The sequence below is a fragment of the Cuculus canorus genome, chromosome 6 (assembly GCF_017976375.1).
Source record: "Cuculus canorus isolate bCucCan1 chromosome 6, bCucCan1.pri, whole genome shotgun sequence".
NCBI lineage: Eukaryota > Metazoa > Chordata > Aves > Cuculiformes > Cuculidae > Cuculus > Cuculus canorus.
The window spans coordinates 8,272,127-8,298,563 of record NC_071406.1 but is presented as its reverse complement, the minus strand read 5'-3'; the positions used below and the strand labels follow the sequence as shown (position 1 = coordinate 8,298,563).

The window sequence follows — 26,437 nt, the reverse complement described above, 5'->3', positions numbered from 1 at the left end:
AACTATAACCTTTCCATTTCAGTACTTTAGTTCAGCTCAACCAAAGCAGCTGAATCACTGTGCAACTAACTGCATGGAAGCAGGAGCTGCTAAGAAACAATCACAATTTAAAGCCAGAAAAATGAACAGAGATTTTTTTCAGGAAGTCTGTTTTTCTGAAAAAAACCAAACCCTGTATGCAACCTTACATGGTGTTTCAAAACCACCACTGGAATGAAAATTTCCAAACAACATATAGAGCCTCTTTGCATGTTAAAGATAGGAAGTAGGGAAATTACTCACTATAAATATATTTGTTGATTTCTCTTTCTTTTCCTCACAGTGGATTGTCCAAACACTGAGAAATTCTCAAATTGACCTAGTATTAAATACAATGCACTAATTCTACAGGCATTTCTCTAGTACTGATTTTTTTAAAAGCCTTTCCAAGGATGGAGGTGAGGCAGATTGCCTGTGGTTCCCTTCTTCCCCTTTTCTCCAGCCCTCAGGTATCTCTCCTGTTCTCCATAATCTTTCAAACATAACGGAGAGTGGTTTAGCAATAACATCTGCCAGCTCTCTCAGCACTCGTGAGTGCATCCCATCAGGGCCCACAGATTTGTGGGTGTCCAGTTTGCCTACACAGTCTCTAACCTGATCCTCCTCAACCAAGGTAAAGTCCTCCTTTCTCCAGACTTTCTCTCTTTCCTCCAGGGTCTCGGATTCCTGAGGGTTGCCCTTAGCAGTAAGGACTGAAGCAAAGAAGGCATTCAGCAACTCTACCCTCTCTCTATCCTCCGTCACAAGGGCACACACCTCATTCAGCAGCAGCCTCACATCTTCCCTGGTCTTTCATTTGCTCCTGATGTACTCGAAGAAACTGTTGTCCTTGATGCCTCTTGACAGATTTAATTCCAAGTAGGCTTTAGCCTTACCCATTGCATCCTTGCATACTCTGACAGCATTCCTATATTTCAAATCAAGGCTCCGCAATCAAAGCTCCTCAAAATCAATTAAAAATGGCAAAGACAATAACAAAATTAAGAATAGGCATCATATCCTCAGAATGAGAATTTGATAAGGCATATCTCAATGCATCTCAAATACAATAGATAATTCAGGTGAAAATGTATTTTTCATAAAAATTCTACGGTATGTCACTGTAGAAAAGGAGTCCAAAGTCCACGTGAGCACAGTTGAAACACATGTTTAAAATAACACATGCTCATTCAAAGCGCTTTTCAGTTTGCTCAGTTGTACTTCAGGTATATGAATTAGAGTTAACAGGAAACGCATGACTGAAGCTCCATGCACACACCTACAGATGGTTCTAACCAGAGGCAAAAAATGGGTAAAGTAGAAAAGTTTTAAATAGGAATCATAGCATTGTACAGAATACTGGCATGTACTATCCTGTAGTAAGTGTGATAATCAGGCACAATACTGATTTGAATGAATATAGATTGGGCTAGACTGTAAAGTGGTGTAAATCAACACAGCAGCATTAACTTCAGAGAGGAAGAACCCGGCCATCCTGTTTAATTGACATTTTAAGCCTGAATGAGACCAGCAGATTCTCAGTATCTTGAATAATAATTAGACTGTATCCTATATATTATGTATGAAGAGTAACACTTCTTGTTTTAGAGATAAAATTTGGTATTTCTGGGTGAATAAATGCAACGACAAAGAAGGAAATTAACAGCAAATCACTGTGGCTAATAAGGAAGTGTTGATCCAAAACATTAATTCTCTCCACAGAAGGAAGACAAGCTAGACAGTAGGCTGCAGCAGTGTGCAGAAGAATTGGCAATTAGACAAGTGTTATGCGTACTATCTTTAAAGTACAAAGAAATGATTTGTCTTTGCCAGACTGTGAAGAAGGTAAGCTGACATAAATTAGAAAACACTAATGTATGTTAGTTTCTTATTATTCACATTGGCAAGGTTCTCCATCATCTTCAACGAACATAAGTAACAATTAAAAGAAAGTCTCATTCTATTATCATAAGACTCCTTCAGACCACCATTTCAAAATTAATCCCTGCAAAAATACGCAAATGCCAAAGACGAGTCAAGAACACAGCACAGCAGACACTATTCATCCCACTTCTGGTGGCCCAAATCCACATAATGCCGTTCCTCTCGCAGCCCTCTCCATTCTGTAGAGTAGCCTTTTCATCTTCTCACTCATGCAAAAAACATACACTAATAAAATTCCACTGAAAAGAAGGACAGCAACTCAGCAGAAGGAGAGCATATTTAATCAGCTTTATAGAATCATCATAGAATCATTTAGGTTGGAAAAGACCTTTAAGATAAAACTATTTCTGATAAGCAAGTCCTGGGAAGGTAAATGAAGCACTGCAGAATGCTGCTCTACATATCCCTAGAAGGCTACTCAACAGCATGTCCACACCAAATCTTCGCTAACGTGAATATTGCACTGTAAAAACACAGGAATGCTAAAGAGTGTGTGAAGCCTCCCAAAGAAACGACACATTGGTCATGGATGGATTTAGAACAATATCCTTGAAGATATTAAAAATTCAACTGATGAAGTCCCTGAGTAGGAAAACTTCCAACCTATGCGCTTCTTGGGGTACCCTTCTACTCGCAAGACTATCCATTGTTCTTGTAACTCCTGCTAAACAAGATTAAGCAAGATTCCCCTTCAGTGATTACTCATTTTAGCTCCTTTGTTTCAGAAAAGTAAGTAAACTACAGACATAGGTCATTTAAATGGTATTGAAGGATAAGAAAAAAGATTTTGAAGCACAAAAGGGGAAGAAGAGTCCTTGATAATTGCATTAAAACGTAAAGGCTTTGGGGCACGAAACGGCATAAACCTTGAGGAACCAATAAAGGCATTTAGGTGAGCGAAAGTACAAGTGTAACTGCTTTTTACCCAGCTGAGCTCAGTTCTGTTTGTGCATTTCCACACAGGCCTCCTGTGTGAAATATCCTGAGGATATGGTGGATAAGGAGGTTGTGAGGGCCTCTCCCATATCTTCCATGCCCCTTATGGCTCTTGGTTTTGAGGCTTTTGTTGTTTGGGTTTTTTTTGATGAACATTTGGATCATTATATTGCTAGGGGTAACCAGTTTATTTTAGTATTTCTTAATTAATCACCGTTTCAGCAATTGGGAACCTGGATCTCTGGATTAACATCCAAACTGGTTAGATACTACAAGTGAGCATGTTGTTAAGTTGCCTGCTGTACTGAAGTCGCACACCAAAGCTCCAGCCCAGGAAGCACGCTCACTAAAGCAACACAGTCAACATCTACAGATTCAACATCTACCTCTGAGCTTCCACATGCACACAGGGCTTCAGAAAATGGCTTTGCTACTGATGTACAAACACATGCATGCAGATTTGTACTACTGCTCATTTATAGGGGATTCATGAAAAATCTAATACCTTATCAAAACTTGTATCAAAACAACATTTTTGAGCCTGCAGATTCAAAATAGGAACAGATCCAGGTTGAAAGAGGCTTCGTGATAAATGGCTTTGTTTGACATCTTTTACAGACAGCAATCTCGCAGGTAAGGACTTAAAGGTATTCCACAGCTTTCCAGGGTGGTAATGGGGAAGATAAAACAAACATTTTTCCTTTATCTGATCATGTGTAAATGAATGATTCAACTGCTATATCAGTGATAAGATGATTGCCAAATGGTTCTTCTCAACTTCTATCAATGGCCTGATGAAAGGAATCAACACTGACAGTGATAAGTTGTTTTCTCAGGCATTGAGACTTCATAACGAGAGAGGATTTCTTCTGTGGTCAAAAGACATTTTATCGGTTGAATATTGCTCTTCATTAAATGCATTAGAGGCATCCAAGGATTTGCCTGACATTTAAACAACCTCTGTATTATCCTTTTGCCTCTCCACAGCGATGTAGATCACCTCTCTTTACTGAACGCACAGACTGTAGTGCACATCAATTTGTTCACCATCTTTCCTCTGTCACTTATTCTGTTACATTTATCTCAGTAATTCATTACAGACCTCACCTAATCTGTCTCCAGGTTTTGAGGCTTCTTCAATGTAAATGTGTTTGCTCAAATATGTCAGGCATAATGGACATGGTTTAGGATGATGCATGTCAGACAATGTATTTACCACATTAAGCAGTCTTGTTTCCTTCACATCTATATTAATTCCCTGAGAATGAGAAAACATGAATTCAGTAGTTATTACTTGGCACTCCACTAAAAACACTCAAAGTTTTAGTAGTTTACATGATGGTGGATAAAACCAAGTCTTTAGTTTGGCAGAGGGAGATGTTCAGTATATTTTCTTCTTACTTAAAGCTTGGTGCAAGCTTATTAGACAGGCAGATTTACTGCTATTGTTTTCATCCAGTTTCGGAACAAGCCATTGGATAACTTATATAATTAAAGATTTTGAGCGCGTACATTAAATGGCACATTCAGAAAAAAATCTGAAACATACTTTTTTCAGTTCCAGTGTTCATCAGACCAAGATTTCAGAAAGAAACCGAGAGGCAAAAAAAGGCAGATAACACTGGAGCAAGGATCTGTTGATTAGAAATGGTATCAGTATGGAAACAAAAAGCAGGTCTGTATTGTCGTCTAGATTTGTGAGGAGTCAGATACTGAGCAATACTGGGGCACTACACAAGCAGTAAAGAGCGGCTGCCAGTGTTAAATGACACAGGTGAAGAAACATGAGGGGAAAGGTGACAAAAGAATATCTTAGCAGTAAATGGGTATATTTGTGGGAAATCCACACAGAAGAACCAGAAAGAAAAGAGGAGAAGAAGAGTCAGAGACAAACAAAATTACCTGGAGTACTAAAAAGAATGAAGGTCCTTCTCCTCATAGAAAAGTCTACTTATGAACTGCGGTTTTTTAATCATATATATATAATTTCATGGTATGGCAGCTGCATGCTGAATAAAGCAGTATCACATTACACAGATAAGGCTATCATCTGTAGTATTTTGATACCTTAACACTAATATTTATAATGCTGACATTTCATTTTACACCAAACCAACTTACATCTACAACATATAGTTATATGTCCTACATTTGCAATCAGCCTATCTGTAAAATTGCTAACAAGTTGCTAGCAACGTTCTATAAAACTTGCTGTAAAATGTTGAAATGTTTCTGGTTTCCACTGAAGATGTAGTTTGATCACTTTTTCTTTACTGCATATAAAGTTTAAAGGGGTGGACTTTAAAATACAACACAATATAAAATACCAACACTTGCTTTCTGGAACATTAGGTATCTAAGGGAGTCAAACAAGTGTTCTCTAAAGAAGACGAATCTCCAAAAAGTTGCTTAAAAGACAGACCTTTCTTTTTCTGACCAGATTGCCTTTAAATTAAACTGCAAAACACTTCTGCAAGGCTGTTCTTGGAAAGTAGAAAAAATGATGATAAAGCCTGCTATAAGGCAGATGATTATCAAGAACTTTAATGGAATTGAGTGCTGGGCTACAGCAGAGCTACAAAAGAATCCCTTGACCTCAGTGTGTGCTTTTGTTCTAGCACAAAGCAGCAAAGTCTACAATATACTTTTAATGTTGCTTTGATAGCGTGGAAGCCCAACCCTCTATCTAGCGAGAGACTTTTCAAAACCATTTTAAGAATCTGCAGGCATTTTCTCTGTGTTATAGAAATGCCAGTATCTACAAAGTTCTCATTTAATTCTGGATGATTCAACTTTGAGCAACTGACCTGGACCTCTAATGAACATTTAACAAAAATTAGACCCAAGTCTTCCTTCAAAGTTTCAAAAATTCTGACTATGTTTATTTTCATAATCTTTGCCTGGCTCTGAATTTCACTTGAAGTATTCCAATCAATCAATACAGGTCAATGCCACAGTTTGATATTTCTTTCCAAGACCCATGAATGTTTCTACTGTGGATTCTAACCCTAACCTGCCTCAAGGAATTAACCTCCCATACTACTGAGGCAGTACCTTGTGCTTCCGGTGGGGTAGATACTACCAACAACAACCAGATAAATTTTGTATTGCTACTACCAATTCCTATATTATCAAGTATTTACTCTCTAGAGCACTCAGAATGCTCAAGTGAACTGCAGGTCAGTTCAGATTTTTTAACGTATTCTGTTTTTACCAGTGATGTCATCCCAAAGCTAAGCCTACCTGCAGTGATGTCCCTGATGTCAAAGCTCAACAGGCTTTTATTAAAGAATTAATCTGGCTTTATCGTTCAATCAATATCACATTGAAGATAACATTTGAAAGCAAAATGTTTCCAGTTCGAGAAAATAATTCCTTTAGATGAACGGTCCATGTTTTCATGTACTCCATGAGCTTCAGTGTTTTGGACCAGAAGTGCTTGTTTGATTCATTTAGGAATTGCTAAGGATAGAGTGCCACTGGAAATCCATTACGGCGAATATTTACACATAGAAATATCTGTGACAAAAAAAGAAGAAATCCTCTTTCTTTGTATTGAAACAAATATAAATTTAAGAATAGATGTTGCACCTTCTCAGACACGTCTCATCAGCCTATACAGGCTGGTGAATATATGCTGAGATTGTGTTTTGTGTGAAGCTTGAGTATATCATTAGCAAAAATCATATTCAATGTTGACTCACTTCTCTAGGAAATTTGACACCTATTTGGGGTGACAAAAAGAAATGGAAACTGGATCCAGAGAAGTGATTACCATGCAGCTTTCAAAAACAGGGGTTGGTAAGTCACCAGAGTGCTGGTATCTGAGAAAATGGCACACTCGCTTTTAACTCCTTCACCTTCAGCACAGGTTTATCAACAATGCAAAATGATATGACTAAATATGACTAACCTTCCTCTTCATTAGAGATATAGATATTCCTAAAGAGAAAATAAGGTCAGGAACCCTTTCATTTCTGTACGGACCTGTATAGTCAAAACTACTGCTCCCTCGAGGTATCTGTATTTTAGCCATAACATATGAATATTGTAATCAAGGAAACTGTCTTTGGTATGATTGTTATTGTGCACCATAGCATTCTCATGTGAAGTTGTCTGTAAGAATTAATTCTTCAGTAATTAGCATTTGTTTGCTCGTGCCATGGATTTTTGGCTTTTCCCTTGCAGCTGTTTATCAATGAAAACTCTAAACACATTATTATTAATACAATCACACCATTCCAGGAGTGGCTGCTAATTTGAAACAATATCTGAAATATGAAACATTGAACTTTCTCACAACTGTTTTTTTCTTCTCAAGATGCCCAGTTATTAACTTCTCTATGTAAAGTTGTCATCTATAAACTGTCTTGTAACTTTTTTGGCCATTGTGACAACAGGGAAATACAAGACAAACACTGACTCTTCTACTCCATTAGGGGAAACAGAAATCTTTTCCTCTATAAAATGAAGGCTTTTTTATGTTTACTGGGGAACAATACTGCCACGAGCTTGACATATCATCTTTGCATTCAATAAAGGAATATGTCTGTAGGAATATTTGGAGAATCTGTTGTACCTGCCTGAGCTGGAGAATGTCTCATGACATGAAGGGAAAGTCAACCTTTTTATCATGTCCTTCTCTTATTAGGTACTTTAGCATTTCCCTCTTCATCGCTCCTTCAAAATCCAACTACCTTATCACAAAGGGCTTGTGGAAGGAGCTCTGAAGATAGCCTGAGAGTGATACTGGCCTCTTAGGTCTCCTCTCTGTGGGAAGTGGGAGTAGAGGTATCCTCTGTGCCGCCAGCACAACATTTGGCATCCTCACTGACAGTACAGTAAATGTAACCAGAGTATAACATATTTTTGTTTTGAAAACTTTAAAATGTTCTAAGTATGTGTTTAAGTACAGTATAGCACAATATAAATGACCACTTCATAGGAAATACCTATCCCTGAGATACAGGTATACGAGAGGGGAAGTTTTATATTACTGTGCATTCCTGTACTCTTTCAATGTAGCAAATCCAAAGAGTCAGCAAAACACTTAAATTTGTTTATATCAACAACTGACAATAAATTAAAATCCTAGCAACTGGCATTTAACACGTTTTTGTTTAACACACCCAGGAGTACCTCATTAGTAGAAAGTGATGAACCAGCACTGTCTTACATGATAGTCTTCCCTTCAAGTCTGTTCAGTTACCTGTAGTTTGTTTATTAGCTGACTAGGCAGAACTGATGTCAATTTAGGTATGTTACAGTGACAACTACAGCAACACATATTTTTCATATTATTTCTTCAATGTATTAAAGAACATCTTTCCTGCTTAATCACAGCCTTCCTAATCTTCTATATATTCAGCTTTATTTTGTAACAGTTTAGATCAAAACCAGTAGAACAAACTCATTAAAGTACAGCTACAAAAGCACAGTACATTTTGTTTTCATAAAACAAAATTCTTTATGATGGTGAAGAATGCAGTAATAAATAAATTTACAGCTCCTTGAAATTTTAAAGATTTCAAAGATGTTCCTGTTCTGGAAGAAGCCTCAGCACTGTAAAACTATACCATGAAAACAATAGACCAAAAACCTCCAGGAGGAAATGAACTGCTCAGGGGAGAGAGCAACTGCCCTCTTTAATCCCACTAAGGACCTGGTTCGCTATCAGGTGCTCGACAGCAGTGAGGCATAGCATTTACAGAGCCAGCCTTCCTGTATTATTCCCTTCTGCTTCTGACAACCAGAAGTGTAGGAGCTGATAACAAAGAAAGACGAATTTGGCGCACTCACATCTCGGGTAATTCTCTGTACCAACAAGTTCTTTATAACCTTCACAAGTTCTTCCTTGTGTACGGTTTTGACTAAAAATCACAAGCTGGCATGGGAAATGTTTCAAATATTTCTTAAAGCTGTGCAGAGTTTCAGTCTTGAAAAAATCAGCATCTTTCCATGAAACCTTTGTATCAGATAAATGCCTGAACCTCTATCAAGGAATTTGGTAAAATAATTTGAATGAAGCCTATGAAACCCGCTATCCACAAAGAGCAACACAGACACACAGCTGCAAAAATACCAATGTGAGACAAACCAGCCTGATGAGAGCGGAATATAACACAGCACGATACTGATTTAGGAGTATTCAGGAAGTGCACTTAGATCCATGCTTCTAATTTCCCAGGCTTGGACTTGTCCTGCTGAAATAAGTAATGACTGGTACATTCTGCATTAGCACTCACTGTGCTAATGGTAACAAATTTGCTTAGACTTCTATTATTTTTGCTGTGCCGGTACTACCTATTGCACATAGTGTCTCTCATCATTAAAGAGTTTCCTGACATTAACAACTAGACCTTCAGAGCGAACTCCTTGAGTTATTCTAGATGGCTTGACAAGGCAGAACAGGGATAGCTGGCATCCTGTGTTGAGCCTTTAAGGGATGGCATTGTCTAGGGAAAAGATGTTTTTGTCATTGGCATAATTCAAATGATGGAATGGTCTTTGTATGAGCTATAGGAATTTCCCAAGGGCAGCATTGCCTGGTGTCTTTGCAGGACTAGATACGGTGGGTTGTACAGACCTGGGCCACAGACCTACCTGTCACTTTATCCATGTCATGAACCCTGAGCAAGGTGAGGAAAAAGGTCTTTTCTTTGCAAAAAAAAAAGGACTTTGTTGCATAGGAGTGCTGGACTCACAAAGCTGATCTGTCCCAGCTGACCGAAGGCCTCAGGAACCCAGGGCACAACAGAAATCTGACTTTAGGGAATGTCAATCAAACTGCCCTGTAACCGCTATGTCTTGTCAGAGGCACATATAGGTGCCTGTGAGAGGAGCGAAATATTAAGGCACTGTAGACCTAATAAAAAAGTAATATAATCAAATAACATAGAAACATTGTGAAGTATATAGCTAGGAGGTTTCAGCCACAACCACTAATTACACTGACAAACACCAAGGAAGCACTGGAGTCTTTTCAGAAAAAGGCTCTAAAAATAGTTGTTTTCTCTTGTTCAGTATCTGGATTAAAAAAAAATTAAACCCAAACATTCCATATCAGTTCAAAGAAAAGTTCTCAGACTTTCTGGGCTGAAGAAAAATAATTATTTCAGCCTCAGGAAAAATAACCCTGGGCAATCTTAATTGAGAGTTAAAAAAAAAAGAGAGTTATTCTCTTCTGAGCAATTTCTAGGAGCAGAAAGTAAGTTCCATACTCACAGAGTGAGGGGCAGGGCTAGTGTCTACCCAGTCGCAGAATCCCCCCAAGAGTCTTCCACTGCATTGTTCAAAGTTCTTGTCATTTAGTTGCTGTAATGGAGCAAACTTATGCCTGGGTTCTTAGAGATGGAAGAGTCTAGGGAATTTTTCTGCAACTAAGACAGCCAGAGTTTATCTGGCTGAATTTTGGACTGAAAAGGATGTACAAGGCAATAAAGCATGTAAACATTTCCCTACTACCTCAAACACAACTGTGTTTCGACATGATACCTCGGCTCAGCCCCACTTGCTAGGCTGACAGTATCAATGAAATGAAAGAGGTTTTGGATAGTTTACACTACCCTGAAAACACTGAATAATCAGATTTTAACTATTGCAGCAGTTTCTGCCTGTAAAGGGAACTTGCTAAAGGAGAAACTTTTTCGTTCAGAGTCAGTTCTTTATATTGGTGACATACTGCTACAACACAGATCCCAGACAAACCTCTGTTCTGTCCTCCACTACCTATTAGATATTTTAACATGCACTGAGATTAAAAATGAGTACGCATCAATCAAGCAGCAGGGTAGATGGTGCTGTCCTCCTGAATGTGTAGAGCAAAGGCAATTTTGTTTTTTCAGTAATGACTTTAAAGACTTCTGAATAGTCAGCTGGTTTACTACTCCTTTTGGTTCAGTTTACCACAGGAATTATGCTGTTATTCAAAATTTTACTCTGATTTTACTAATTCAAGGCCAGATGACAGAGTTAGAGTATATCAGTATTATTTCCACTGCAAGTATCATGTCAAACAACCCTTGAGTTAAGCCACTATTTGTAACCCACTAGTTTTGTAGGCTGAAATGATCTTTCTTAACCAGATTCAAAAGCCCTTCTGTCAAGTACTGCATTGATCCACAATTGGTAATGGTATGCACTTGTCTTTTACATAGTTGGTGAAATATGGAAGAGAGGGAATCCAGGAATACAGCTAAATGAATGCTAAGGCTGACAGTAGGTGGGCAAACAAATAAAGAAATGAGAATTAAACATGTTTTTCTCCCAGAAGTGAGACAGCAATAAAATCCAGTGTAAAACATAATTTTGTACCTATCACATGACTCTGACATGTAGTCCTTGTCATGGTGTCCTCCTCTTCTTCTTGCAGGTTTTCTGTGACTACTTTAGCCTGTACATAGTACAACAACAAAAGTGAAGAATATCTGTAACTCTGTTTATGTTGCTTCATGATAACTACAGAATATCTTTTCAGAAATAAATCACAGCAAAGTTACAGGGAGGCTGAGAGTGGAAGTATTTACCCTGCATCATTCTACAAATGACACCTCAGGGTAATAACTGTAACTTCATCCAAAGCCACAATATGCAGCAGTCAAAAAATACCCTTGCAAGATGCTACTCCTCAAAAGGAAAAGTCTTTCTGCTTTAAAATAAATTATGCTGAGGTCTCCTGACCTCTTATTTCTTTCTCTCTAGAAATAACATGTTTCAGATTCTATGTGAACGTGACCACATCGCAATGTGACAACTCTCAAGTTGGTGAACATTGAACATTTTTGTTTCCATCTCTGTTTAAAAGCATTTGTTAAAAGCTAAACGGAAAGGGAAAACTTCATTTAAAATTGCAGTGCACACTAAGGGTCCGTATGTTATTCAAATATGTGTTATTAAAATCCTCTAGCTATTCTGTTTTTTAGATGAAGGCATATTTGTGCTCTGTTCTTCTGCACTCCTATTTCCCAAGTGTATTTATAATCTGAGTATCTTCCTAGCATACAGTGAAAACCCCCTCCATTACATGCCATCAGCAGTCATAATTCAGACCCAGGGACATAATTTTCTGCCATGCTTTATGAATCAAACAGGAATGAAGATACTTTCAGGGTGATAAGAGAAGAAAAGCCAGCACTGCATAAAAAAATACTTTCAATATCTGAGATCTTACATTAGTTGTTAATCACTCTATAATGTTTTAAACCATTTACCGCACAGTCACAATAACATTAAGTATCTTCTATAATCTAAACATGTAGAATTGATCATGATTTGCATGTGACATATCTATGATCACAGTATATATTCTGCTTGTCTGGATTACAAAAGTCAACCTCTTGTGACTAGCCGTAGTGAGCCACAGAAGATTCTCTCTATAAAAGTGCATTTATAATCTCTTAATCCCAGAGACTTTTACATCTTTTTTCTTCTGAAATGAGTCTCTTCAGGCTATGGGAAATCAAAAAGAGATTATGTGATCATTTGGCTTCAAATTACGGGTAACAATTTCTCACATTTGCAGACTGCACGGTGCTCTGTGACTTGCTGCTGATGCGACATTTCACAATATTAGGACAGATCTCTGGGTATTCCCCAAACACACAGACTGCAGGCAGGCAGTGCGATACAGAACTCCTGGCAACTTGATTTTGGTGCCACACTTCCACCTTACAAACTAAAGCCCATGGCTTTTCTAAATTACACCGGGCTGTAATAAAATTACAAAGATGAAATGAAGCAGTGCAGCACGAAAATGATTGCATCTCACCTTAAGCTCCAGCCAAGGACATGAAAAAGTATCGGCGAATGGGCAATATCCTTGGTCTGGACTAAAAGATTATGTATTTCTGTTGGCTGGCCTTTAGAGCAAAGTGCTTTTTTGATGAACACTAACGGGAAGCACATCCCTCTGAAGGTGAATGCACAAGGCCACCATTGGTAGAACATTGCTTTTTCCATAAATTCAGCGGCAATCAAGCAATAACGTTCTTTGCATGAACAGAAATCAGAGGTAATTGGTGCGTACGTTATGGCATAATAGTGCCACAAGTCTTCATCTGGCACATCATAAGAGAAGGGATTTAATAATCAAAAATTAAACAGGCTTTAAAGGAAAAACTTCTAGAAAATTAATGTGAAAAATGTTACGGCCAGGATTTAAAGAAAGAGTATATACATGATATGTGGTTCTGAAATAGAGCAGCTTCTGCACTGAACCCATATGACTGAACACATTGTTCAAAAAACGAAGACATCTCCTTGGTTCAGAGTTTTTCAAAAGTTTTATGCTTTTTTCTCCAAAAGCATTAATTTTGCCTTTTCACGAGGAAAAAAATGCGCAACAGGTCATTCTACTACATGGGACTATTTTCAGTCAGAGGTACCTCCCAGTCCTTCACAATCTGCTTCAAAGTAAGCAGACACTAAAGACTAACTGGAAATGATAGCAATAAGATGCATGGACTTTGAATTTAAAGACTTTCCATTGTTTTTCTTTGAGAAGTTTGGAGTACAGATGAAATATCACATACACTGGAATCTTAAAGTACATCTATCTCTTTCATAACGTAGCATTAAGAACTGTAAGCACGTTTTTAATCTTGTTATTCTATACGTCCTCAGTTTTTTGGCACTAGATATTTCTTTCAGGAATTAAGTGCCACAAAAAAACAGAATATGAAAATCAAAAAGATTAAGCACATAGTGTAACTTAATCTTCAAAAATAACATAAATATACTTCCATTCCCAGTGAACAAAAAATATGTATAGTATAGGACAGGTAATGCCTTTTTCCCCATGACTAACATGTCCTTAAAAACTAAATAGTGTAATTAGCCTCTCTCTATTATTTACTTATATTAAGGACAATCTTTGTAGCTCCCTGATAAAACAAAGTGTGTTTCTTGAAGATATACTTAACGTCCTAAATGACTACTATTTCTGAATTTAGAGAGACTTCATAAAATGACAGACAAAAAGCACAGCAAATTATTGCAGCATTAAAAAATAATATGTTAGAAAGAAATCGTAGAAGCAATGTGTAGAGTTTTTAATACTTCTGTACGGTGAAGATATACCCTAAGCTGTCAGGACCATATTAAATGGGGCATAGTTAAACTGAGTGGCTCTGATAAGGGGCTCTGCTTTGCTATCAAAGTTCTAGATCAGTTGGATTGAATTTCCTGCATATTGCACATTTCCAGACTTTCATTCTCTCTCTTTCCTTTCAGTGACACTACAAGGACAGCCTTAGATATGCTTATAATTTGTGGTTTTATAATGCAGGAGACATCTACATTTTCAAAGAAGAGATGATACCACAGGAGTCAGGAGGAAAAAGTTTTCAAACGCATTCATTGTGCATATGTTCCCTGTAAGTTTTAAAAAACGACCTTGCAGATGTTCTTAGGAAAGACATCTGCATTAAAGTAAAAAAAAAAATATTTGCCTGAAGTTGAAACCATGTGTGGGATACTTTGACCTTAAGCATCCTAAACGTCAGCACTAAGCTAAGAGTTTTTCCAGTTCCCATTACGAAGCTTTTTGAATTTTTTTTACCTTTGAAACACATCCCAAAGATTTTTGTAATTCAGATTCTCTCAGATGAAACAGTTGCATGTGCTGAACTTCAGTAACCCAGTTTTATCAGAACAACAAAAGTAAAAGCTTCAACTTCATGTGTCAGTATTATATTTTGCACAAATTTTCAGATTTTTGGTAAAAATTGTGACAACTGTTAATAATTATCATAATAATATGGCCAAGACAACTATCAGGAACGAAAGAATGCGCATCGAGTTAAAGCATCTCTGTTCTCCTGATGGCTGGACTTTAAAACATCATTGGAAAGGCCCTCACTAGGCAAGAAATTGCTCACTAAATTCTAAGGTTAATTAGAAGCTGCACAAGGAAGCGTAGTCATTCAGTCTGACTTTAGGCTACAATCCTAGATTCTGTGTGCACACTTCTTGATGCAGAAAAATTAGCCACTCACATAACCTTTCAGGAACCAGAATCTAGCAGCAAACAGAAAACAAAATTATTTTTCTTCGAAATTGCAACATTCTTACTCTCTGGGTAAATTAAAGTGTCAGCTATAGTTAGTTCCTTATTGAAGCACAGAACTAACTGCAGGGCATTAACAGGGAGATTTTCCAGGGTAGGACGAGAGGCATGGGTCAAATGTATGTTTTTCGCTTTTGAAAGACTCCCACTTAAGTGACAAATATTGCCAATCGCGGTCAAATACTTTGCCTTCTTCCCGCCAGCAGTGCACTTTCTAGGCTTAATGATTTCTATAATGTTCAGAGGAATGTTCAACACTGGCATGCAATTTTCAGGGAAAAGGGGAAAAAATGAAGGGAAAGAAAAGAAAAGGTTCCTATTATTTCCCTCTCCTACAGTATGACTATAGCATTGTTGTGCACGTATCTCCAGTGGAACTGAACTGCCAGTAGAAGCAGTAGGATCTTCATGACTAATAATCTGGCCTATAGTCAAGCTGCCAACTTCTGTATTAATTCACAGTTCTCTAGCTACACAAAATCTTTCTATCATATATAAACAGTTATTATCCTATTTGTCTGTACTGGCAATAAGAAACACATCCAGAAGTTGAAAAGAAGGTAATAATGTTTTCATGTACTAAAGCACTTACCAGAGTCTGATTTTGCATTTCCATATCAGCTTTTGTGTTGCTGTTTTTCTTGTGGTTTCCTTGAGAGCTGACAGAGTTGCCATGAAGAGAGGAGCCCTGGGAGCTGCCCTTCGACACACTCCTGTAGGAAACATTATTTGATCCACTTTCTGTCTGCTGAGCTGCTTTCTTATCAACTCTGCAGGTAGAGAGTGATTCCTCTGATAAATTACATTGCCCTTCTTCAATCACTCTAGTTTCCCATTCCTTTAATGTTTAAAGTAACCTCTCTGTATCTTTCTGTCTCTAGACCTTTGAGTGATAAATGTTTCTAACTAGCCTTGATCAAATCTGTCACTTGCAATTTCAGGTAGTATATCAATTTAGTCTTTCACACGTAATGATTTATATTATATTTGGGACAGTTGTGGGGCAAATGTGAAAACACACTACTGCAATTGCTGTTATTCTGTGACCAAAGGTTGTGGTAGCCAGAAAGGTAAGTAATTCTGACTAGTTACCCAATACATGTTTGCTGGTTACAATAAATGAAGATGAAACACATTAAAAAATATACTTAATTATCCTCTATCTTTATACACCATCTGTCTAGATTCAGGATTTCTGGAATTATCTGAATTTCTATCAACTGGGATGTAACTTGCCATTCCTTAATTTCAAAGGCCATTGGTTTGGTAAGAGAGTAACACGAATAAAATTATTATCTCATTATTAATGTCTTTTTCTGCAGAGATTGAAGTCTGGATAGTGTATCTACTGATTCCTATTATGCATTCTTAGTCTAAAAGAAACATACATTGCACGTAACATCTGAGCATCTGTAAAGCCACAGAGTACAACAACATACTCCAAACTGTGTTCCAGAGTTTTACCTGTTTAGAAGCTCTTTCATAAAACTGTCTTTTGGTGAGCATGTAGCTGTGGTGGAATCTCTGACTTGTTCACACTCAATCTCACCAGCTGTGCCTTGTGAAGGTTTCATAATTCTCCTCTCCATGACATCAGCTATAATGCTACCATTGTCCGTTTTCCTGTTAATTTCATTTTCTATTTCACAGTGTTGTTCAGTTTTCTTCTTTTCTTTTCGTCTCTCTAATTTTGCCTGCTTAATTCCAAATCCTGAAACTTTTGCATCTTTTTTTTCTACCTTTGTTTTAGGAACATCAGTTTTTCTGCTACTCAGTGCCGGGAGCTTACTCTTTCGAAAGCCAAACCAACTAGCTATAGAGGGCCCAGTCTTTTGTTTAGTCTCCACAGTGGGAGATTTGGTTTGTCCCTGACCCTTTTGCACATTTTCTTGGATGCATAACATGACTTTCTCCTCTATTGTAGGTTGTTGAGCTGGTGAACTCAAAACATCAGCAACCTTCTCAGAGGCTTCTGCTAACTTTAAAGACATTTGCTGTCTTAGTGACTTTGCTGCTTCCAGTTTATGAGGACACTTTATTCCACTTAAACTTTGAAACGATGACATTTGTTTGGAAGGTACAGTAGCTGATGCTTCTAACTCCAATTCTGCTGGCAGAACACTTTTTTTACTTACAGCTTCGTGTTTAAAACTTTCAGTGTTTTTCTCACTCTGGATAGATAGACTACGTGCATCTTTCTGAGGAAATAGTTTGTTTCCATCACATCTTGAAGTGTTGTGAAACAAGTCTACTTTTGAAGATGATCTGAAAGGCAGTTTGGTTGGGCTTCCATGCTGGCTAGTGCAACTATTCGTATTTCCAAGAGAAGCTTGACTAGAACAAGAATTTTCTGTGGGTTTAGGAGTGCATGAAAGAGTCTCTGGTGTCACTGCTGAGCCAGGAATGGCCTTGATTTGAAGTCCCTCCATGGCTGAGTTCTGCCTTGTTAAAGAATTTCCTCTATCGGAAGTGTTTGTAATAATCTGAGTCCGAACTTTTCCAAGACCTTCTGTCACAGGGGCAGATGGCTTTTCCCCTGTATGAATGCTAAAACTCTGGCTACGAGCTTTTGCTCCATTCATGCCCAGAGCTGGCTTCAAGTGCGACTTGCTGCTAGAAGAAACTGATCTCTTAACTAATTTGTTTTCTAATCCATCTGCTCTGTCTACCACGAAGTTGCGGTTTTCATGTGAATGAGGTGATGCTGTATCCATACTAAGTCCCACAGTAAAATTATTTTTTACTTCAGTATCAGACTTAGAGTCTTTTAGCTCAGCGCTCATTGCACATCTGGTGGTTACACATGTAGATTCATTTTGCTTGTACTTACTCGAACTCACGTTACTTTTGGAAGCTGCATTTATACTGTCTTTTTCCTGCTTCCCTGGTACAGTAGAGCTCTTTCGGAGAAGTTGGGGAGATTTGACAAATAATTTCAGTCCTACAGGGAGACGAGTTTTCATTCCTTTCTCATGAGAGTTTTGGGTAACGTGTGTAGTGTCACCTCCATGAAACAGTGTTGACAATGGGGAATTGTTTACCTGAGATAGTAGAGGCTCACTAGTGCTTATTGTATGACCTTGAGGATTTGCAGGTAGAATGGCTGGCATCTTTTCTGGCTGACCTACTACACCGTCACTGGAAATGTCTTTTTTGTTGGAATATATGTCTTGTGAAGAAATTGTTTCCAATGATGGACAACCTAGAGAAATGGATCTGGCTGTTTGCAAGTCTGTGTTGGAAAATTCACGATTCCTATGGAGATGCAGCTGATTAGGGCTTTTTGGGCAGACTTGCTTTGTGGAAACTTTGGAAAGTCCTTGGCAAGCACTGTGGGGTTGCTGAGACATGCATTTATTTTGCATAATTTCTTCTGCATTTTCTTGAAGGTAAGATAATTCAATTTTGGACCCAGAAGATACATTTTTTGCTTGCACTTCATGACTCGATTGATTATGAAAGCCAGAGTTCACAGTTCCTTTTAATGGTGATGATTTCAGTACATTTTTTGCTGTTTCACTGGCACCAGCTCCTCCCAACTTTATTGCTACAGGAGGTGAATGAGCATAATTGGGGCGAATCAACAGGGATGTCGACCTGCCCGGAGGAAGGGGTGGAGATGGTGATCGGGGTTCCACAGTTGCTAAATCACAATGGAAGTCTCTGGTTGGAGGTTCTCCATAGTCTCTGGGCTCTATAAGGTGCTGAGGCAACAGTGGTGATGCTGGACTCTGACTCTTTGGATACTTTGACCCGTCACCTCTGTCTGGACGTTTCAAGCCAGGCAGTAGGTGGTCAGGGTGCTTTGGAACCTGGAAGTCAACTTTCGAGTTGAAATTACGAGGTGGACTTTGTGCCTTTTTGAATCTTGAAAGCTTTACAGGTGGCAGAGCAGGCGATTTTTCAAGGTTTGCAGGGCCCACTGATTGAGCTACAGGTGTTTCCTCACTCCCCGTCATCACAGTTTTTTGTGGAGAAAATTTACTTCTGCTGGGTATTTTAGTCAAGTTTGGCTTTTGATTGATTCCTGTGTGCCCAGTGGAGCTTGAACTGGCTTTGTATGCCACATCATAAACCGGCTTCACCAGTTTTTGTCGTGGAATATTTTGCAGTGTCACTCTTCTGCAGTGTGAAGGTTCACCGCAGGTTACAGGGACAACTGTACTTTTATTTCCGGTATTATCTTCAACAGTCTGTTTCTTGGTTTCATCTTCAGGTCTTTCTAATGCAGTGTAATTTCTAGCATCATTTCCTGTCTGCAAATGAGTTATTCCCTGAGGTATAAGTTCAGTATATTCTGCGCTGGACCTAGTTTGTGGCTGGTTGATTGAAATTTCATTTCTTGTTACAGTGACAACTCCAGTTTGATGTGAGCTGAATTCAATAGGTTCACCATCTTCAGCATCAAATATTACCGTAATGCACTCTTCAGAAGAGGTCTTTTTTATAACCTTTTGTTGTTTAATGAAATTACATGTCTTTGGCCTAATGTCTGAGTGAACAGATATCTCTTTTTCCTCTTTGTCTTTTGTAGATATAAGCTGAGAATTCTCCATGACTTTGAGCATGTCAGAGGTCTTCGTGTATTTCTCAGTAAAATGAGTTGCTAATAGATCCGACGGACTTCTCTCATCACTGCTTTCTATATGCAATTCATCCACCACTTCATTGTCATCAGTATCTGAAAGTTGAAAATTAAGGTCCTTCCAGCCTATATTAGCATGGCTTTGATTTAACTGTAACTCAGGCAGCTTTGCTCTGGTGCACGAGTTTACTTCTGCATGAAATCCACTGACAAAACTAGACAATTTTTCAGGTCTTTCCTTTGAATTACAGTATGAACTTCTTTCTAGCAAATGTTTCCTATTATGATCCCAGTCAAAGAGACTGTCAGAAACACTGTGCGTTAATTTGCTACAGCAGGTCCTGCAGTCTTTGCTTGGTACATCCTGCAGCAAGAGTAAGCACGAAGACTCGTCATCTGCATCATCATGTGAATCTGAATCATAAGAGAAAGTTTTGTTATGTTCAATGCAAATACTTCCTATTTCCATTGGCTTACAACAAGTCTGTTCATTATGGCTGCCACATTTAACTCCAGGAGAATATATTCCTTCATTAGAGTTCATGCAATCTTTGTAACCCCATTTTGATATTAGTGAAGGTGATTCAAGTAATATTTTTTGCTTCTGTAATTTCTTCAGCCCTTCTAAGATATGGTTTTCCTTGATACGAGTTGGAGGTAGATCATCTGCTGGACTTGAGAGGTTGCTTGGGAGTGCAGAACCAATGCTTATTCTTTTATCCCAGCTCACAGATGACTGTTAAAAGAAAATAAAACTCACATATTACTCAGAAGTGCTGTTAATAAAAAGTGTTATTGTTTTACTGAAGAGTTCTAGGAGTTGCGTAGGGCATTACATTTCACCCATTGCTATTAATAGCAACGTTATTTTTTAATAAAGGACTTCATAGCAGTGTGAAGGCTGCAGTGTGTTTAAAACCTGCAGGAAGAACAACATAAATGGAAGGATTAAGATAAAGAAGAACAGGAATTTGGATTGTGAAAGACGGAATAAATATCAGAATAAATGAGCAAACTGTGAACAAATTGAAGTGATAAAACACTTAAAAAAAGAATTGAAAGGGAGAAGAGTGAAAAGGAGGGAGACATCGGGGGAGAACCCTTACTGAGTTTAGTGACAACCATTTTATATATAAAAGAGAAGAAAGTGAAAAAAAAATTCTGAAATAGGCAGCTTTTCAATGAATCTTGTTTCAGATTTATTTAAGGTAATAAATGAAGAAAATTTATTTGATTTACCCTTTTGCTGCATGTCTTTCCATCGTTCCAAGTGTAGGAGGAACCACTGGAATATTCACTGCAAGCACTTGAGAGGGAGAGTTCACTGCTACTGCAGCTGCTCCGGGGATACAGGCGGCTGGGACCTGTCATAGTTAACTGACTCTGGCATTTCAAGACAGGCGTACTGCATTTCACATTCTGATGGCATTCCTAAAATATGAGAAGAAACAGAAATATCGTATGAGTGGCGAAAGATCATTTAACTTCCCCTTGATTAAGAAGGACAAAGGAAAAACAAGTAAGCTACTTACGCCTTCCTATTATGCCATTAGTGAATTTAATACAGAGAACTAAATTAAAAATTGCTAACATTTGCATTTGTCAGGGGAAAATACACAATCCTCCATGTTTTCTTCTTTATTCTCAAACCAATATTCCGCTCTTCTCTTGCTGAAGATTATTCTATTTGAATTATGCTTTGTACTTAAGCAGCGTGCTCCAGTAAGATACAGAAAACAAAGTTATAAGAATGCAAGTACATCTTGACAACTGCATTATAGCCCTACAAGGTAACAGATGAGGCTATACACCCTGGACAAGGTAAATTAATTTAGTATCCCAACCTGAATGTCCACTGAGAATGGAATCTCTCCATTACAGTCTAATTTTGGTTTCCTATCTAGTTCAAAGCTTTGTCTAAGAAACTCTCTGACGTAGGACAATCCATCTTTGTGTCGCTCGCAGACAGCTGAAGCCTCTTGCTTATGCAATTTATTGACACTTTATGGCTGCCTTTAGTACTTGTGTAGTTATCACCCCTCTCCAAATGCAATTTCAGCTGACTGTGACTAAGTGCCAGCTTTGAGGAAGAGAGTAATGAAGAGCAGATAGCACTTTGGGTAAAATATTAAACCTCTGTTGGAGTATCTAGGATGCCTTTAATTTGTTTTCAAACTAATAGTCTTGTGCCTAACAGTCTTTGAGCTTCTTTAATGTTAAGTGCCTGCACCATTCTGTTATTCTTTTTTCCAGTTCCCTTACAAAATCAGACATCTTTTTAATTACCAGGAACACCAGACAGAGTGACATGACTCTGTTGCATAAAACTTTGCTTTGGATTTCATTAAGGCAGAATATAAGCGTGCAAGCTCAAGCAACATTTATTCATTTTTGCATGTAGATATAGCCCAAATTAATTTTGTTTAGATGAAAATTTTTAACTTTATATTCAGAAAGACACCAGAAATTTAAAATTATATAATCCACAAAATAATTATCGAAACTTTGTGCGTAGTAGACACTGCTTCTTCATGCAAATTGCTAGGAAATGCTCAGTTTGTAGCCACTTCTAATACATTAACATGTTTGTTGGACTTCTGCTAATTTCTTCCATTGATTCCCTCGTGTCCTCCTATTTATTACTACTAGGGTTGAACCTTTTCTCAGTTAAATGGCAGAGAGCAGAATTTTTACTGCTGAGGAGTTCATCAGTACAGCTGTTCATTGCTCAACTGACATAATAATATTCTGGTTTTGACAAACGTAACTACAGGGCAAATCATTATTCTCTGTCACAGGCAAAACCTATGAATGGGAAAATCATTTAGAGGTAGCAAGAGCACATTTCACCTCTGGGAGTTATTGGTACATGTTCTCCAAGGAAGTCAAATGGATGTAGGAGGAGTAGCCTTTAAATCCACCGGCTTTGGGAAGAATACATCTTTCAGCATCAGAGGCAGGCTGATGCCTACATTTTTGGCTCTGAAACAGACTTTCTGGCTTTGTTGAGATAAATTACTCTTTTTTTTTTTCTGACACTGTGGTTCCCATTGGAGACCTCCTCTCATCAGATTCCTCAGCTACGATGGTGTTATTCCCTGTAAGGTTGGCTGCATAGTGGCCAATGGCAGCATCTGCGTGTTCTGGCTATTCCGTTGCCTTTCAGCTGCAGCACTGGGAAAATTCCTGCTCTCTATACTAGGCCATGTCCCAGTCATCACAGTGTTTAAGGGAAGGATGCCTGTAAAATCCTTTCCTGGAAGAGCAAAGAGGAGATCACAGCATACTGACAAGTACCGTCTTCCATTCCTGTCATCTTCCTCTACCCTGAGAGCCTTTCCTTTGCACCTACAGATTGGAGAAAGGCATTTGGTCCTACAGTTTTAGCAATAGGAAAAATGGAGATATCTAAGCAAAGCAAAATAACAGTATATTACTGTAATCATCTTTATTGTTAAGGAGATGAGAAAACGTGCAAAAAATATCATGCCATTACAGATTCTGAAGCAGGATATATACCCAGTTTCTAGATTGCATTCAGATCACTGAAGAGAGAGTGGAATTTTCTCCTACAATTTGCCTTTATTCTCTAAATTATCCAATAAAGTACTTTGAATAGGATGTTTATGATGCACTAATTAAATGTATCTAACTTGCATATGGGTCTATTAACTGACACGGTGGAAATGTAACTTTTTGTAATCATGACTCTTAAGTCTTTAATGAAATTAGAGTAAGAAGGCTTGAATGTAGTATTACAATTTAAATACATAATTTTTGCTAAAATCACAGAAAATTGAGAGAATCAGACTATTAAAGACACAAAACTCTATATTAGAAAAACCTAACCTGAAGGTTTAATTACACATAATGTAAAAGGTCATTAGCGTTTTTGTGAACCTTTGAAACAATGTATTTTCATTAAAGTATGTATTACAAAGAAGACCACATTTTTGTTGATACTACTGTACTTCAAAATCAAAGGCACACACAGGTTCAATGTTCTGTTCCTCTTTGTTTCCCCTCTATCTTTATGTGACTTTTGTTTTTTAAGCCACTTTTCTCTTTGACAAAGAAACATGAAAGCCACACTGGTGAACGTTTTGCCAAATAAGCACAAAGCTAACCCCATCTGAAAAAAAAAATGCAGAGCCCATGAATTTTTTAAAGTTCATACATAATATATCATAAAAGTAGGATGAATAATACCGTGTATGGGCTTTAATAAAAAGCTCCTTGACCATTTCTCAGAGATTCTGAGATGTAATCAATACCCAAAAAGGTATATTGGGGACACTGCTAAGATTAATGCTTTTTTGCACAGTGACACTATCTGCTTACTATATCAACTGAGGACACAATATTGAATTTCAGAGAACAGAAGGAAGAAGAAGTATTGTTATCTACCTCAACAATGTTTCAATTCAGAGATCAGCTTTATGGCTCATCCCTGACATCAGACTTCAGAGATGGGAAGGAGGATTCCAAATAAGGGTACAAGGACAGCACAAAACCTCACCTGCATCTGAGCATCAGCAGTTCGAGATTGCATCAGGCTTCTGTTTCGTTCTACTTCTGAAAGCAAATCCCCAGACGAGAGGTCTAAGATGCGTGAATGGAGTTTCTGGGGGGGCAGAAGGGAATGAGCAAAGCATAAGCATTTGTCAAATATGCAGCAGATCAGCATTTTTAAAATTCCAAACTCTGCTGTTAAATTTCAAGAGAAATTAAGACCCTGAGGTAAAAGAGGCTTTATTCTTATTTGAAATGTTGCTCTTCGTGTTTACTTTGTCCAAGACTTCCTGTCTGCAGAACAGATCATTCTTCATCCAAAACAAACTCTACTTTTTCTCCTAGTCACTGTTTTGCAACTTATCATTCCTTCACATGCAAGAATGACAAATGAACACGAGTTCCACCACTATCCATAGAGTTTGACGTGTTTCAGGAAAAAAAGCTTAAAAATGAACTACGAAATTAACATTTATAAATCAATCAACATGTTAATGTTGTTTTATTTACGAGCTGTTACACCTTGAGTGAATGATTGCAAAAGCGACCCTATTTTTAAACAGCATTGATCTGCTGAAGGCCTCCTTTGCACACATTTTAACTCAAAGTCATTAATGTCATCTGTTAGGAACAATTAATGTGAATAGAAAATAATTGCATCAGGGAACTAGGGACTCAGAGGATTTTGTGCATTAATATTCACATGCTGTTCGATTATATACAGACTTCTTTCAGTTTTGCTTGGAAGGATGGCTAAGCTTGTGCCTTTTCTTCCATGTTCACCTGTATACTAATTACTAAGGCTTTCAGTGTGCATTAAGCCTGATTTGCTTTAATTGCAGTTTCAATAAAATCCATGATTTATGTGGATGCCTTGGCCAATGACTTCAAAAGAAGAAATATCTGCAGTCTTGTCAGTCATTGGACCAACATATCATGTAACAGGCAGTATGGATCTGACTCACAGTCCACTGAAATCAATGAAGGACATAACACCCCCAAAACACTCCTCCCACTCCCCTCCCCCAAGGAAAAAGACTTTGGATCAGGCTCTTTTCTTTTTCCTATTAATTCTCCAGGCTTGCAACCTGACGGACGACATCTACCCTCTCCTCAGCACTGGGGCGCTCAGCTCAGAAGAATAAATGGTGCAGGTGCTGCCAGGGGGACCCCACAAAGGACGCTAACCGTGGAGATCTGTACAAGCTGCATGAGCAGAACATCTCTCTGCCCATCCAAAAAGCCTGGTCAAGGAGGGAAAAAGAATCTGTAGCCACAAAATCCCTTCCATGCAGCAGCAGTCAAGGCATGAAAGCTCTTTGCAGGCCCCCGAAATATCAGTCATGCAGTATCTTACGCCCAGCTACTCCCCAACCCACTCCCCTGGTACCCACCGCAGAAACTAATCTGCCAGAGAACAAAGCAGGCAGCCATTCCTACAGCCTCTGTTATCTGCACGCTGTGCTTCAGGCATCTGCTTCAGACAATCGAGCAATTTTTTTTTTCTCCAAAACTACTGATTATAAATTTGGGAATAATTTCTCAAGAGTTACATATTCATGCAAGTTTCTTGCGGAGATGCTCTTGCAGATAGATTATGGAAAACATTTTCAATGACTAATATTCAATATAAGCACATTTTGTCCATTGTATTGTTGAATAGATTAAAATGCTACAAGCACTCAGTATCCAATACACTTTTCATTATAAATATTAACTATCCACAACCACGTGTTTTTTAACATCAGTGATACCTATTGCCCAGTTACAGTGTGCACCTTTTAAAGTGTTATTGCTAGAGTTACTGTCAGGTGCTTGTGCAAGATTTAAGCTCCAGGTAAAATGCCTTCCCAAACTCACAGATTTACTGACTTAGTACACGTGCTATTCTTGATCATAATTCCAACTGCATCGTTGAACCACCAGAGTGTTCCACTGTTTTCAGAACCAGGAGTCACCAACGTTATGAACAAGTAGTGTACTTGTTCTTTGCAGATGAATTAATTACTAATTAATTAAGCAGGTAACACCAGCCATCTGATTTTTGCTTCCGGAGATACTTTAGCTAAGTTACAATAGCCAGATCTGTGCAAAAGACATGATGTTTGGGGACATCTGAGATGGATGACTATCCTAGAAATAGTGTTATAGGAGTTCTATAGTTGTAAAATGGTCTTCCTATTTTTTCCAGCAAGGCATTCTAAATACTTCATTCCTTAAATGGGAAAATATATGCATCTCAATAAGGGAAACTAAAAATACTCCTATAATGTCATCCAATAGAATTTAGTGTGCTGCTGTTATTGAACATTTCTGACCTAAGAAGAGAGATTGGTCCAATGAGAATAGGCAAAACCCAGAAATAATTTTTGGCCAGT

The 26,437-nt window shown here is 38.1% G+C and overlaps 1 protein-coding gene across 7 annotated transcripts in view; it reads right to left on the bottom strand.

Annotated features, from left to right (window-relative positions):
• NCKAP5 (NCK associated protein 5) overlaps positions 1-26,437 on the bottom strand; it is a 426,805-nt gene that overhangs the window by 44,590 nt on the left and 355,778 nt on the right. For 6 of the 7 annotated variants that reach the window (XM_054069955.1, XM_054069950.1, XM_054069949.1 and 3 more), the window contains 5 exons: positions 24,067-24,171; positions 20,787-20,978; positions 16,427-20,283; positions 15,555-15,732; positions 11,212-11,290 (listed from right to left, as the gene is read on the bottom strand). In XM_054069955.1, the coding sequence (XP_053925930.1) occupies positions 11,212-11,290; positions 15,555-15,732; positions 16,427-20,283; positions 20,787-20,978; positions 24,067-24,171 (4,411 nt within the window). The remainder of the gene's footprint in view (positions 1-11,211; positions 11,291-15,554; positions 15,733-16,426; positions 20,284-20,786; positions 20,979-24,066; positions 24,172-26,437) is intronic. The other variant, XM_054069951.1, reaches the window with a different exon arrangement.